The 16,423-nt window shown below is 39.9% G+C and overlaps 2 protein-coding genes across 2 annotated transcripts; both read right to left on the bottom strand.

The window, feature by feature from the left end:
- Positions 1-3,489: 3,489 nt before the first annotated feature.
- Positions 3,490-4,494, bottom strand: LOC115272663 (olfactory receptor 10S1). Its single transcript, XM_029915669.1, has one exon. It carries the CDS (start codon positions 4,474-4,476, stop codon positions 3,490-3,492), a length of 987 nt encoding a protein of 328 aa, XP_029771529.1. The 5' UTR covers positions 4,477-4,494.
- An 8,704-nt stretch (positions 4,495-13,198) lies between these two features.
- LOC115272066 (olfactory receptor 10G6) lies at positions 13,199-14,188 on the bottom strand. The gene has a single exon (XM_029915100.1). It carries the CDS (start codon positions 14,132-14,134, stop codon positions 13,199-13,201), a length of 936 nt encoding a protein of 311 aa, XP_029770960.1. The 5' UTR covers positions 14,135-14,188.
- Between the last annotated feature and the right edge of the window lie 2,235 nt (positions 14,189-16,423).

The following is a 16,423-nucleotide window of genomic DNA, read 5'->3' as shown; positions in this document are numbered from 1 at the left end:
TCTCATGGCAGGAGCCATGCACGTCTGCCATTTCCTTACTGTGACCCTGTCATCCAGCAAGGCCGGTGCTGCTCCCAGCGTTTAATAAAATAACTAAAACAAATTGATTAAATTATCAAAATAAAAATATTTTAATGTTCATTTATTTTAATTAATCTATTTTATTGATTTAATTTAATTTATTTTAATTTATTTAATTGTTTTCATTTTAATTTTTATTTAAATTATTTCATTTTATTTTGATTCTTTAGTCTGCTTCCCCCTAAATTTCAAGTGAATTTAAGTACACTAAGTTTCCTACATTTAAAAATCAAACCTAAAGATCAAAATATCTAAAAGAAGAAAGCAATTGGGATGAACAGCTTATCTCTTTTCCCTACTGGAATGAAAAACCAATTTTTTTGACTGATATCTTTCAATTATGAAGAATGGACAGTGTCTTGTTTGATTTTCAGATCTTGAATATTTAGTTGAACAAGTATTTCACAGCATTAACCTTTGTTTGGGATATATATGAGGTATAGGGATCTGTGCTCTTAAAGTTCTTTAAAACATCTTTTTATTAAAATATTTTTTAAATTTTATTTTAGGGAGAGAGTGAGCAGGGGAGAGGGGCAGAGGGAGAGAGAGAAAAAAAACTCAAGCAGACTCTGTGCTCAGCACAGAGCTCAACATAGGGCTTAATTCCATGACCCTGGGATCATGACCTGAGCTGAAATCAAGAGTCGGACACTCAACTGACTGAGTCACGCAGGTGCCCCAAGATTCTTATAATCTAGTTATGCACATGACACATTCAGTAACTATATAAGACAGGATAGTGCCATTGTGAAGGGTAAAATAAATCAGTGTGATGAAGAATTCATGCTGCCAAAGTTAGATATGAAGATGGAGGAGCAGAGTTTGAGAGAGGAAAGGATTCTCACTGGGCAGACAGATATAGAATGTTAGGGCCAAAGTTGAGGAGAATGGACTGGAATGGCCTAGGTAGTTTTCTTCCAAGATGTATCCTATTATTTAAAGAAAATAGCTGGAGTTTGACAAGATAGAGGAATGCTTTAGGACAGGACTGCAGGTTGTTTTAGCACTATCTCCCATTCTGTGTTTGGTTCTCCTATATCCTACCTGTGCTTAAAACCTACTCTCTGTGAATAATGAATTTACCTGGGTCCCTTCTGGTCTTCCTACAGAAATCTCAGGAACTCGGAGATTCTAGAACAAAGGAGATCAGCTCTGACTTTTGGCTGAGTGCTGCATTTTCTCTCCATTTCCTTCTCTCTCCCTTCTTTCTCGCCCCCTGCCCCTCATTTTGATGTATATTTTCCTTTCTAGAAAGGCCAGGTTCAGACCCTGCCTTTATGGGGGATGAGGCACTATGTAAAGGTCAAGGAATAATTATCTCAAAGAAGACTTCCCTTAGTTAAAGGTCTAGCATGACATTGAGACCTCTAAGGTAATTGGGAGTTTATAAACAGGGAAGGCTAGATCCAGTTCTCTAAGATATTATGGTATAATTGAAATGTTAGGGCTCTGAAGCCATAGAGATGTGAGTTGAACTCCTGGCTCCAATTATTACTGGTTGCATGACCTTGGAAAAGTTACATCACCTCCTTCAGTCTCAGTTTCCTTATCTGTTTAATATGATTCATAACATTGTCTTAAAATAAAATTCTAAGGAGGAATATTATAAATAGGTACACATGTATGTGCTTAAAATGAAATGTTCCAGGTCTGAAACTCTTTCAATTTGTTCCCTTTAAAACACCTCTAACATAATTCTGTAAAATGCCTCTCCATCTCCAATGTTATCACCCAAGTCAAACAATGTTTTCTCTTATGTCTAGGATGTTATAATAGTCTATTAACTGGTCACTCTACCATTTGTTTCTTTTCTTCTCTCTTCTCACATATTCCATGTTTTAGCCTTTATGAATGTGGCTTCCTCTTCTTCCTAAAGAACAAGAGAAATAAGGAGGCAGATTGCCTGGTGCATAAGCCAAACTCTTTAGTCTGACATTCAAAGCCCTTTTTCAGTCCACAGAATAGTTCAGGGTCATTCACACCCTTTTTTGAATATGGCATGGCTCCACCCATTCATTTGGCAATCTGCTGTAACTAGAGCCTTGAGTTATTATTTGTTACCTCGAAGTCTAGAAATATATATTTTTTTGCAGTTGCTTCCTCCATGTTCCATGCAGATATCAAAACTCTGCCAGTTCTTCAGAGATACTTTGAACCTTAGCTAGTATAATAAGCTCTCTTTGACATCTGTAGCCTGCTTGGTAAGAAACGAGAGCATTTATTTTGCACCAGGCACTTGACATAATTATATTATTCAGTCATTATAAAAGCATACAAAGTAGTTGTTTTTAATATTTAATTATTATTTATTTATATTATTAATTATTTAATTAACATGTTTTTTTAACTTTTAAAAATTCATTTTTGAGAGACACTGAGAGACAGAACACTAGCAGTAAAAGGGCAGAGAGAGAGAGAGGGAGGGAGACACAACATCCAATGCTGGCTCCAAGCTTCAAGCCATCAGCACAGAGCCCGGCATGGGACTCGAACCCACAAACCGTGAGATCATGACTTGAGCTGCAGGTGGAAGCTTAACCAACTGAGCCACCCAAGTGCCTCAATATTACTAGTAATAGAACACATTCATTATTATTATAACATTTGCACAAGATTCTACATCTACTACCGGTGGGATCAAGATTAGAAAACTGGTGAATCTGACTTCAAAATCCACGTTATTTCTACTACTTCATTGTATACTGTCTTGAGCATGAAGATGAAGATGATGACGTTTTCTAGGTGACTTTGAGCAAGTCACTTTTCTCCTTGTAATTGTATTTTATTATCTTAAAAAATGTGGTTTGTTCTCTTAAGCTAGGTGATACAGAGGTAAAGTTTCATTGATTTGTTGATTAATATTCTTTAAACAAAATTTTTTTCAAAGTTTATTTATTTTTGGGAAACAGAGAGTGCAAGCAGGAGAGGGGCAGAGAGAGAAGGAGACACAGAATCTGAAACAAGCTGCAGGCTCTGAGCTGTCAGCACAGAGCCCAACGAGGGGCTGAAACTCACAAACCATGAGATCATTACCTGAATGGAAGTCGGATGCTTAACTGACTGAGCCACCCAGGCACCCCAGTTATTAGTATTCTTTAATATGTGCCACAAATTCAACCACATGATCGTATATGAAATAAAAAAGGATCACTAAAACAAATGAGGATATGTACTGCATTTCACATACCTCTGAGCCATGGAACCCAGATCTTGAAGGTTACACATCACTTAAGCAATCTTTCCATTTATAGATGAAGAGCTTGAGACCCAGACATTGATAAACGTCGCTTGGCCAAAGGGAGGGGGGAAAGTTCATGGCTGAGCTGAAACTCAGTTGCGGTGATTTCCACTTGAATGATTTCCCCTCCCCATTTTGCTATGAGGATAGTCGTTTCCTTGGCGGGCAAATTAAGAGTCATGACAAGGGTCAGGGGGTGGGCTCCTGGTTGGAGACTCTTGGCAGCCTCGGCCCAGAAGTCTTTGCAGAGTCCGTTTGACTTCCTTGTTCTGCAGAGTGTAAATGAAAGGGTTGAGCATGGGAGTGACCATTGTGTAGAAGACAGCAGGGGCCCCAGCTCCTGCCCCCGCAGAGCGAGGCTGTACGTAGATGAATACAGGGGGCATGTAGTACAGGAGCACCACAGTGAGGTGGGAGGTGCAGGTGGAGAAGGCACGCTGGTGACCCTGGGCAGTGCGGAGCCGCAGCATTGCCATGACAATAAAGACGTAGGATATGATGATGAGGATCAAGCAACTTGCTGCCACAATGCCGATGTTGGCAAGCATGACAAGCTCATTGATGGTGGTGTCTGCGCAGGCCAGCTGCAGCATGGGGGGTATGTCACAGAAGAAGTAGGCAATGTGATGAGAACCGCAGTAGAGCAGGTGAAAGGTGAGGGCGGTGTGGATTGCAGAGTGCACGGCACCTATGGCCCAAGTTATCCCTGCCAACCCCGCACACATCTGTCTGTTCATGGCCACTGGGTAGCGTAGGGGTTGGCAGATAGCTAGGTAGCGGTCGTAGGTCATGACAGTGTATAGAAAGCACTCAGTGCTGGCCAGGAAATGGAAGCAGTAAAGCTGTGTGGCACAGCCCTCAAAGGAGATCACCTTCCCGTCCTTGGTCAGGAGGCCTGCCATGACCTTGGGCACTGTCACTGTGGACAAACAGGCATCCAGGAAGGAGGGATGCCCCAGGAAGTGGTACATAGGGGAGCAGAGGTGAGGGTCAGAGCCCACAGTTATGAGAATGAGGAGATTCCCAGTCAAGGTGATGCTGTAGATGAGGAGGAAGAGGAGAAAGAAGAGGCTAGGATGTTCAGCAGTACACATGAGACCCTCCAGGAAGAAGTGGCTCACCACAGTCTGGTTGGGGTCCCTTGTCTTCATGGACATCTTTCTCACACACGGAGTGGTTACTTATCTCTTTTGCAACAAAAATGTCTCCAACAGACATAATCAATGGTCATTTCTCCTTCCTGAAATGTCATTAGCCATTGGGCTATGTCAGCTTGGTCTTGCCCCACAAATGAGAGAGAGACAGGCTCATTTTGTTCTTTGGACCTGTTCTAGTGTTCTCTTGCTGCTGCAAGAAATATTTCAATACGGGATCCCCTATCTTTTTGAGGCACATAAAGGACTGTGACAATTATTTGGAGAAGTGCAGTCCCTAAATAACACCAATATAATTATCGATTCACAAATCTTACTCTTGTGGATCATACCTTTTTCACAAATATTCCAGAACTGAGATGCCCTCACTCTCCTCATTTTCTGTGCCACATTGCAGAAGGAGATAAGCAGGATCTTACTGCCATGTGCCATCAGGGAGTTGTATCCCATCTTCTGAGAAGATTTGCCCAGAGTTTAGGTGCTGTTACATCAGCCAGAGGCCCAGTGGTTCCATCCATCCCTCACCCACAGGGAGCCCTTTGAATTATAGCTACCCACAGCAATTCTCCAGTGTGTGACAATGAAGCCTTAGAGAATTGGCTGAATAATTATAAAGACAAATTGATAAGTGCATTTCTTGTTATTCCTGTAAGTCATTTCAGCCCTTGGGAAATGTTTTCCTGTGCCTTTATTGTAGAGTCTTAACTGAAATCTAAGAGTTTTCTTTGATTCTTTCCACCCTTTAACTTCCTAAACTTAATTAGATGTAGCTTTATGTGAAAACTTTTACTTTATTTTTTAAAAAATATGTTTTATTTATTTTTCAAAGAGAGAGGGAGAGCGAGCGCAAGTGGGGGAGGGGCAGAGAGAGAGAGGACAGAGGATCCAAAGTGGGCTCTGTGCTGACAGCAGTGAATCCAATGAGGGGCTTGAACTCATGAACCAAGAGATCATGACATGAACTGAAGTTGGACATTCAACTGACCAAGCCACTGAGGCACCCCTGAAGATTTTCTTTATACTCCTGGTTTCTATTGCTTCAATCCCCACGGACCTAACCCTGCATGTGCATATTTTATACCTAGATTTTCACAATGATTTTCTGCCCCATTGTTCTCAGGTCTGAAATGTAGCAAATGATCTGTATTCAGCTCCTTTGTCAGTCTTACAACAACATTGTTTAATTTACCTCTCTTCCCCACCCCTAAGGCATACAATATATCTGTCTGATATTCAAAATTATCTATACCTTGTTTCCACTAGTATCACAAAGCCTTTATCTCCTGCAATCCCCTGAAGAAACCTCTCTTATCGAGGGATGCTGTTTGCCTCATCTTCTCTGCAATTTGCCTTAATCTCTCCCTAATCTCCTCACTGCATTCTATTTTTGAACTCGTACAAAATTCCTTTAATCTCTCGTAAATTTACTCTCTGTAGTGAAGTTGGGACATTAATTCCTCTACAAGCCCTTTATGAATATTTTATCTCACACTGATTAATTAAAACCCGAAACCTAGAGTGTTCATGATGACTATGAATAAATACCTAAGCATGTGGTGCCTTGGACTACTTTGGTGTTCCATGAGCATATATCATGTTTTCCTAAGAGAAACATGCCTTCTCTAGTTTCCCATGAACATTTTGGGGATTAAGCAATGGAAATATTAAGGAGTCAAGTTTAGTTTGATTTTTATAAACTTAAGTTTAAATCCCTGGCCAGACACTTCTTAGCTGAAAGAGAGGGAGCATGGTACTTAATTTCTCTGTTCTTCTAGTTGTCAAATTAAAAAAGGGGACAACATTATTTGTGATAATTATTATTTTATATAAAATGCAGTAGGACACATAACATATGACCTTGTATTTCTTCATACTCAGTAGTTTGTTCAAGGAAGTAATATTTCCCATTATGCTCCTGACAAAAAATATTATATAGTTTCTATTTGAATAAATTCAGTAATGAAGTAATCCTTATTTCACAAGAAAGCCTATTTCAATGTTGGGTAGATCAATATATCATAGTATCCTTTCTATCAGTCGTAGATAAGGATCCCTGACATTTCAACTAATTGAGTTTAGATTTTCTCTCTTCATATTTGCTGAAATGGATATGACTTTTAAAAAAGATAAAAGGTAACAAGTGTTACTGAAGGTAGAGAAATGGAAACCTCTATATATTGCGAGTGAAAATGCAAAATGGTATAGCTACTTTGAAAAATAGTTTGGCAGTTTCTTAAAAAGTTAAACATGAATGTACCTAATGATCTAGCCTTTCCATTTTTAGAAATCTACACAAGAGAGAGGAAAACTTATGTCCCCATAACCTCGAATGTTTATAGCAGAAATATTCATAATAGCCAAAGCCTAGAAACAATCATGTTTATTGTTCATTGGTGAATGTATTAAAAAAAAAGTATAGTCATGTAATGAAATATATCACTTAGCAATCAAACAGAACAAAATACAAATGCAGTTCATAAAATGGATAGAACTCAAAAACAGTGTGCTAAGCGAAAGAAGCCAGACACAAAGATCACATATTGTCTGCATCCATTTTGATGAAATGTCCTGTTAAGACAAATCTATAAAGAAAGAAAGATTAGTGGTTGCCTAGGACCAGGATGAGACAGGGAATGACTACAAATAGTCAGATCTTTATGAAGTGATGGAAATGTTCTCATATTGGATTGTGGTAATAGTTGTACAACTTTGTAAATTTACTAACCATCACTGAACTGTATACTTAACCAGGTTAATTTCATGGTTGGAAATGTATACTTTAATGAGCTGTTACAAAGAAAGAAATCTGAAGAAAGAAAACATGCTGAATGACACAAAACATGACTTAATGGAAAGATACTATTTACTCAAGATAAGTATAATAAAATATTTAAATTCCTTCTAAAATTTTATAACAGCTTATTTTGAAATATTAAATTTATAGAAAAGTTAGAAAAATGAACAAGTCAAGGAGATAAAAGGCATAGCATAGGGAATGTAGTCAATGGGACTGTAATGGTGTTGAGTGGTGACAGATGGTAGTTATACTTGGGAGCACAGCATAATGGATAAACTTGTTGAATCAGTACACCTGAAACTGATGTAATATTATGTATCAACTCTACTCAAATAAAAAATAAAGTTAACATATACTTTGAGCCAGACTCTCCTAATGTTATCATTTTATAAGCTGTAGTAAAATTATAGAAGTCAGGAAATTGACAGTATTATACTATAAACTCAACTACAGACTATATTAAAATGCCACCAGTGTTTCATCAATTTCCTTTTCCTAGTCAGCACCCAGCATAGGATCTTAGTCTTCTCCAATCTGTGTTAGTGCTTATTCTTTTTTTTTTAAGTTTTTAAATTTATTTTCAGAGGAGGGACAGAAAGAGAGAGAGAGAGAATCCCAAGTAGGTTCCATGCAATAAGTGCAGAGCCCCACATGGGGCTCGATCTCATGAACACTGAGATCATGACCTGAACTGAAATCAAGAATTGGATGTTTAAGTGCCGTCGAGATGTCCCAGTCCTTATTCTTTCATTGTGGTTAATGACCTTTACCTTTTGGGTAGGTACTGGTCAATTATTTCATATAATGTCTCTCAATTTGGGTAGGTATGATGCTTTCTCCTGAGCAGATAGAGCTTATGCATTTTTGACAATAATACCACAGAAACAATGTTGTATCCTTTTCAGGACATCACTACAGAGTATACAGGGTACCCATATATCTTATTGCTGGTTACATTAAATGTCTTGGGAGAAGGGATACTTTGACACTATGCTTAAATTCTCTATGTTGTCAAACTTTCATTCACTGATTTTAGCATACATTTGTGTATTTTGCCCGAAAATATTACTTTGTTGGTTGCCTATGGTGACTTTTTTTTTTTTAGTGTTTATTTATTTTTGAGAGACAAAGAGACAGAGCATGAATGGGGGAGGGCAGAGAGAGAGAGGAAGACACAGAATCTGATGCAGGCTCCAGGTTCTGAGCTGTCAGCACAGAGCCCGATGTGGGGCTGGAACTCACCAACCGTGAGATCGTGACCTGAGCTGAAGTCCAAAGCTTAACTGACTGAGCCACCCAGGCAACCCACCTAATGATGATTTTTAAAAACCCTCTACCTTCTATACTTTTTATTGGAATTTCTGTAAAGAAGAGCTGTGTCTTCTCCATTTATTTATTTAATTATTTATATCAGTAGGGACTCATTTTTTATTGTGAGATTGAATATAAACAGATATGATAATTATTTGTTATTCAAAGTATACTAGCTTTGGCCATTTGGGGCTCCTTCAGTTTGTCACCTGTGCCTTATTGACTACTCCATCTATTTCATACACTTCCTTATTTCTCAGCACAACAAGATATCCCAGGCTCCTCTTGTATTAGAAAGCAAGCAAGCACAAATATTGGCAAGAATGGTAGAGAAATTAGAACATTCTGGTGGGAATGTAAAATGGTACAGCAATGATGGAAAACAGTTTAGAATTTCTTCAAAGAGTTATACAGAGTTACCATCTGATACACTAATTCCACTCCTACTTAGATACATGAGAAAATTGAAGACATGTTCTCATGAAAACTTATATACAAATATACTATTCATAATAGCTGAAATATAGACACAATTCAAATGTCCAACTAGTGAACAAGACATGATACATGCATATTATGCAATACTTTTCAGCTATAAAAAAGAATTAAGTACTGATATGCTACATATGTAAATAGTGACTGTGATTAAAATAATGAGCTTCAAAAAAGAGCATGACTGTGAATATGAATGAACTTCAAAAGCATTCTAAATGAAAGAAGTCAGACACAAAAGATCACATATTTTATGATTACCTACATGCGTGAGAAATGGACAGAGGTAGAGGCAGTGGATGGGGACAGTGACTCACCACAAATAGGCATAAAGTGACAGAAATGCAGTAAAATTAGAATGTGCACACCTTGTGTAAACTTAAAAAATGCTTAAAACGAGTAAATTTTCCTTCAATAAATCTGGTTTTAAAAATGCAAAGCACAACTTGAAATCTTCTGAATGAGGCGGTCTCGCATGTAACCAAAGGATTGTAGGTGATGATCTCCACGGCACTAAGATATGGTGAAATGAGTAAGTGAGTATGGGTTCTTTTTTTTTTTTTTTAGTTTATTCATTTATTTTTTGAGAGAGAGAGTGAGAACAAGTGAGGGAGGGGCAGAGAAAGAAGAGAGAGAGAATCTCAAGCAGGATCCACATTGTCAGCACAGAGCCCAATGCAGTGCTCAAAGCCACAAACCGTGAGATCATGACCTGAGCCAAAGTCAGATGCTTAACCAACAGAGCCACCCAGGTACCCCAGTATGGGTTCCGGAAAGAGGTAGACTCCTATTCAAATCCAGGATCCATGAAAGTGGAGTAGCTTGTAATGAAGTCTCTTGAAATTTTTGGGACATGGTTTCCTCATATGTAAGTGGACTAAAAAAAATACTTAAGCCATAAGGTTTTAGGAAGATTCCAGGTGTGTTATAGCAAGTGCTGAAAAAACTGCTCACTAACTGGTCACTTTTTATAGTTCTATGTCTCATATTCTATGACTTCATGCCCATCTTTGAAATAGCTCTGCCATGCACCTTTCTATCTTCTCTGCAATAACTATAGTTAATAACCTAAACATTCACATTTGATACATTTTGATTTCTATGAATTGGTCATGCTAATATCTGTCACATGCCTCTCAATTTTTCCATATGGTGCTTTTGCATTGACCGTTCTTCATTCTCCACTTAAAAAATAGAGATTCCACTGTCTGAAGCACAATCAAAACTTTTCAAGGCAGGTTAGTTTCCTGTCTGTTATCTGAACATTTTCCTTCCGTGTAAATAGCCAATTCCTCTTACTAGCGCTCTATGCTTCATTGGGTCATATGTATACCTCCTGAAGGGCCTTGATATGGCTTTTATATTTTAGATACTCAATAAAAATAGGTTGGCAAACACCAACAGATGCTATCCCTATAGTAGTGATACAAGAAGAGATTCAGAGGGGAAAAGTGAGCTTTGGAGCCCACAGTTCTAGGATGAGAAATTCTCAAAGTGATACTGGAGGTGTTGCTCAGGAGGAAGTGATTTGCCTGCTTGTAGTTGGAACTTTTGTCCCCATGACCATCTTTTCACTTAGTGTAGCTGGTTAGTTGCCCCCTTTAAAATTTGAGTTCAATTTTTGCATTTTAATAGTTTCTTTTTCTAAGAGGTCACCTCCAAGTGCAATTTGCCTCATTGAACATTTAATTTTTTTTAATGGTTTTTATTTATTTTAGAGAGACAAAGAGAGACAGCGTGAGCAGGGAGGGTCAGAGAGAGAGAGGGAGACACAGAATCTGAAGCAGGCTCCAGGCTCTGAGCTGGCCGTCAGCACAGAGCCGGACGCGGGGCTCAAACCCACAAACTGTGAGATCATGACCTGAGCCGAAGCCAACGCTTCACCAACTGTGCCACCCAGGCACCCCACCTCATGGAACATTTAAAGACATATAAGATTACTCTGTAGGTCCTCAAAAGTCAGTGACTTTTATTATTGCCTACTTCCTTTCTCTGTGAATCTTTCAGTAGGGAAACTACTCACTGCATTAGGCACATGGGGGTATATCTAATGTCCTATCTGAGTAAATACATTATCTCCAAGGGAGCCTGGAAAATCCTACTGAAGGTCTTGCAAAACTTGATTTCTCCCAGACTTTTCCTATCCCGCTTTTTAAAAGGTTTCTAGAGGTGCAGATGTTGACGAGTGAGGCCTTATTTTTAGGAGGTGTGGAAAAGTTTATTATACTTGTATAAACTATTGTCTGGAGTCCACATTTTATTGATTGGTAGGAACACAATAGCCCCATTCTCCACACATCCAGAGCGAGTTTTTGTAGTCCAAGCTCTATAGATTGTTCCAAAGCGTCGGATTGTGTATTTACTGAACAATCAGAAAGGCAATTCCTGTGGTTTATTGCATGCTCTTCCACAGATTTTGTCTCCTTAAAATTTTTAGGAATTATCTCCCCACACACATGCTTTCCACTCTTTTCAATGGATCAAGCTCAACATCAAAGTTCCGTTTGAATTTTTCTATCTCTTTACTAGCCTTTAATTGTGAAATGTAGTTCCATTTGTATCTTTTTTTTTAATTAAAAAAATTTTTTTTAACTGAGAGAGAGAGGAACAGAGTACAAGCATTGCTATTGTGAAATAAGATCAAGCACATGTAAGAATTTAATATATTTAACAGATAGCAGGGGTACCAGAGTGTCTCAGTTGGTTAAGCGTCCGATTTCAGCTCAGGTCATGATCTCCTGGTCTGAGTTCAAGCCCTGTCATAACAGCCCAGAGCCTGGAGCCTGCTTCAGATTCCATGTCTCCCTCTCTGTCTTTCTGCCCCCCCCCTGCTTGTGCTCTGTCTCTTTCTCTCTTCCAAAAAATAAGTAAACATTAAAAATTTTTTTATGGTAGCATAGTATTAAAATATTTTTAAATATTTATTCATTTTGAGAAAGAGAGAGAGAGAACAAGCAGGGGAAGGGCAGAGAGAGGGGACACAGAATCTGAAGCAGGCTCCAGGTTCCCAGCTGTCAGTGCAGAGCCTGATGCAGGGCTTGAACCCACAAACTGTGAGATCATCACCTGAGCAGAAGTTGGTTGCTTAATTAACTGAGTCACCTAAGTGCCCCTAAAATGTAGCATATTAAGCATGCATGTGTGACAAATATTTAATAAGGGTAATGTGACAATAAGTTAGTCATTTGGGAAATGAAAGTTAACAAAATTTTACAATTTGTTTCTTTCTCTAATATAAAATTCTACTTGGATCAATTACTTAAGTTTTAAAATATGAAGTCAGTGGTGTGCCTGGCTAGCTCAGTTGATAGAGCATGTGACTCTTGATCTCAGGGTCACAAGTTTAAGCCCCACGTTGGGCATGGAGCCTACTTAAAAAAAAAATGAAGCCAGAGTGCTGTTTCAATTTTAAAGGATGAAGCCAAATTTAGAAGGAAGCCAAAACATACTCAATATTCAAAATCTAAACAGTAGTATGTTCTTAAGTATGTTACTATTTTTAAAAAGTTTAGTGTTTATTTATTTCTGAGACAGAGACAGAGTGTAAGTGGGAAAGGGGTAGAGAGAGAGGGAGGACACAGAATCTGAAGCAGGCTCCAGGATCTGAGCTGTTAGCATGGAGTCCAACGTGAGGCTTGAACCCATGGACTATAAGATCATGACCTGAGCTAAAGTTGGAAGTTGAACCGACTGAACCACCCAGGCACCCCCTTAGTTACCATTTTTAACATTGGAGAAACATTCACATTTTGCATGATGGTCTTTTGTAACATGTCAAAAGCAATATGGGTATCGGGTCAAGGATTAGAAACAATAATAAACATGTAGGTTGATGCCACAGAGAAACAGACTTTTTATATGGATATTTTACTTACCTTGGATCTTTCCTGCAAACTGCCATCCTTGCTGAGTTGCTTTGCCTGGTGCCCATTGGAATTAAAAGAAGAAATATGGAAAAATCATGTCTGAAAGCAGGAAATTTCCTGAGTTTCCACATCTACACCTAGGAGTTTCTACTCTCTGCATGGATCCTTCTTTCCTTTCTGTCTTAAAATTTCCCCATGTATGGGTGTCCCATCGGATGCCCTAAATTTTAGTGTCTTCTACATGTCTGCAATCCTTGAGTCAGTGAGGCTGTGCATCCTTGCGACCTCCCAGCCTCCACAATGCTGCCTTCATCTCTTTGTTGCGGAGTGTGTAGATGATGGGGTTAAGCAAGGGGGTGATGACAGTGTAGAAGACAGCGACCACTCCATCCAGGGGTTCCTGAGAGCCAGGACGAAGGTAAATGAAGGTGCAGGGCACATAGTAAACAATGACAACGGTGAGGTGGGCAACACAGGTGGAGAAGGCATTGCGGCGCCCATCTACGGACTGGATTCGCAAGATGGCAGCCACTATATAACCATAGGAAGTGAGGATAAGCATGAAGCAGGTGAGGGCCAAGAACCCAATGTCCACAAAGGTGACCAGCTCATTGATGGTGGTGTCAGCACAGGCTAGACGCAGCATGGCAGGAATGTCACAGAAGAAGTAGTCTACCCGGTTCGGGCCACAGAAGGGCAGCCGGAATATGAAACTTGTCTGGAAAAGTGAGTGGAGGGTGCCTCCCAGCCAGGTGCCCAAAGCCAGGTAGTTACAGACGTTACGGGTCATGATGGTGGCATAATGTAAAGGCTTACAAATGGCCAAGAAGCGATCATAAGCCATGAGTGTGTAAAGGAAGCATTCGGTACAGCCCAGGAAATGGAAAGAAAAGAGTTGGATTACACAGCCTCCAAAGGAGATAACCCTGCTATCCAAGACAAAGCCAGCTAGCATCTTGGGGACAATGGCAGAGGAAATGGTCATATCCAAGAAGGAGAGGTGACACAGGAACCAGTACATGGGGCGGTGGAGCCGGGGGTCCACCAATACGGTGAGGATGATGAGCCCATTGCCAGAGACAGTGAGGGCATAGATCACCAGGAAAGCCAGGAAGAGGGGCACCCCCAGCTGTGGTGGGTGGTGCAGGCCCACCAAAATGAAGTGAGACACAGAAGTCTGGTTTCCACTGTGCATTTCCTTGCTGTTCACATCTGCCGGAAGAAGTAGCAGAAAGGAGAGCTCAAGGCCCTTTAGATTCTCTAGGCATGGAACATATATCCTGTTTTGTTCCCGAACATGGACAGGAAAAGGTCTCAGAAAGAGAGATCATGCTCTAGCTCTTATTCCTAAACATTCTGGAATCCCACACCCAACCACCCCTTGTGCCCACCTACCTGCCCAACCCTTGATTTTGGGATTCTGCTTGGTCCAATGGTGCAACTACTTTGTCCAAGTTTAGAACTAATGTAACAGATTATATGTATGTAATTTGGGAGAGTGAAGGAAGGAAAGACCCTACACAGAGCTTTTCATGCCAGGAAGCAGTATAGTCATGTAAAACCTAAATCAACCCATAAGAAATGGCTATTCCATTGGTTGCTTTCATTTTGATCTCTGCTCTGTATACCAGAGAGGTAAGTAACAGCTTATTTATTCACTCATTTATTTATTTATTTAAAAAAATTTTAATGTTTTATTTATTTTTGAGAGAGAGAGAGAGAAAGAGAGAGAGAAAGAGAGAGAGAGAGAGAGAGAGACAGCATGAGTAGGGGAGGGTCAGAGAGAGAGGGAGACACAGAATCTAAAGACAGGCTCCAGGCTCTGAGCTGTCATCACAGAGCCCGATGCGAAGCTCGAACCCATGAACCATGAGATCATAACCTGAGCTGAAGTCGGACGCTTAACCAACTGAGCCACCCAGGTTCCCAGCTTACTTATTTTTTAACCACAGCTCCTAATGTAGGTGTGTGCAGTAAAAATCAGCATAGATTTTTTTAACATGCATTATATGGGCTACACATTGAATGGCATTGTAGCTAGAAATAACTATTTTCATAAACTGTGCCTCAAAAATACACATGCCATTTAAAAATCTTTCAGGATAGTGTAGAAATACAAAATCTCAACCAAAGGGCACCTGTTGTTATCTCTTCTCTCTACTTCTGGATAAGTGCAGCCCATCTGTCAGTCCACCCACCCACCCATCCATCTATCTGTCCATTCACTAATGAAGCATGCATTGTACCTTAAGAGCATGGCTTCAGAGGTCAGACCTAGCTCTTCCATTTATACTGATTGGTAAACTTGGAAAAGCCATTTCCCCTTTCCCTGCCTAATTGTATAAGTGGGGACAATCATGGTGTCCATTTCATGGGATTGTTGTAAGGATTAAATAAAATCACATAATTCACAGCAGCACTTAGTCAACATTAGCAGTTATTCCCCATCAACTATGTGGTGTGATTCTCCTTATGAGGCAAATTCAGTCATTACATGTGTGCCTCAAGTCTGAAGGGACTTGGTAGTTTCCTGTGAGTTGTCCCACAGCACATCTGAGTCCCCCAACTTGAAGCAGCACTACAAAGAGCCTCTTGTCCCAGAACTATTGGTAACTGGCATCAGCCATGCGTAAGGGAGAAATCAGAGACTTAGCCAGAGCTCTTCCAGACACTGAGCGCTCATGTGAGGAGATCTTTCCTAATGCCACCTTCCTTCCACACAGTTTTGCTTTTGTTTGTTTACCAAATGGAGAAAAGCATCCAAAATGGTATGTCACCTTCCTGAGGACTCAGGGTCCTCCCTGAATCACCCAGAAGGCTTCAGGGGAAGTGGCATGAAATCTGATTTCTAGACAGACTTCTGCAGGGCAAAAGACAAACATTATAGCCTATGACTGCTGTCCGGCTATTCCTTTCTCCTTATACACCATGAATTGTGGTGTATCCGTCCCTTATTGCTCCCAGTCTTCTTAAGTGCCACGGAGACTGCTCTTATCAGTGAAAACAGGCCTTCTGGCAACTAAGCAATTTCTGGTCATGAGACTTTTCCTTCTTAAACCTAGGAGAGTCCAGGGCAAACTCAGAGAGGTGGTCACCCTAAGAAAGGGTCTAAACCACATAGAAATTAAATAATCGCTCACCATAGAGGTACAGAATCTATTCTGAAAGAATTTCAAAGAAAATTCTGAGAGATTTTCTAGATGCTTACTTGATTGCCAACCTTTATTAGCACCACAGTAGCCAAGGGGAAAGTGCAAAATTACTGGCATGGCCTGTAGAACAAGGAGCTTTATAAAACGTGTTTACTTCTCTCTCTCTCCCTAGCTTCCTCTTTCTGTGCTTCATCCCATAAATGTGTGCTCTAGCCAGACATTCTTTCCTGTTTCCTTATACATCAGTCCCATTAATCTAGAATGGCCTTGTTTTTCTGATGCCTGAAAATTTTCCACTAATCTTTCAAGATCTCATTCATTTGTGATCGACT

This window comes from Suricata suricatta, chromosome 11 (assembly GCF_006229205.1).
Source record: "Suricata suricatta isolate VVHF042 chromosome 11, meerkat_22Aug2017_6uvM2_HiC, whole genome shotgun sequence".
Lineage (NCBI taxonomy): Eukaryota > Metazoa > Chordata > Mammalia > Carnivora > Herpestidae > Suricata > Suricata suricatta.
This window is presented reverse-complemented; position numbering and strand designations above follow the sequence as displayed.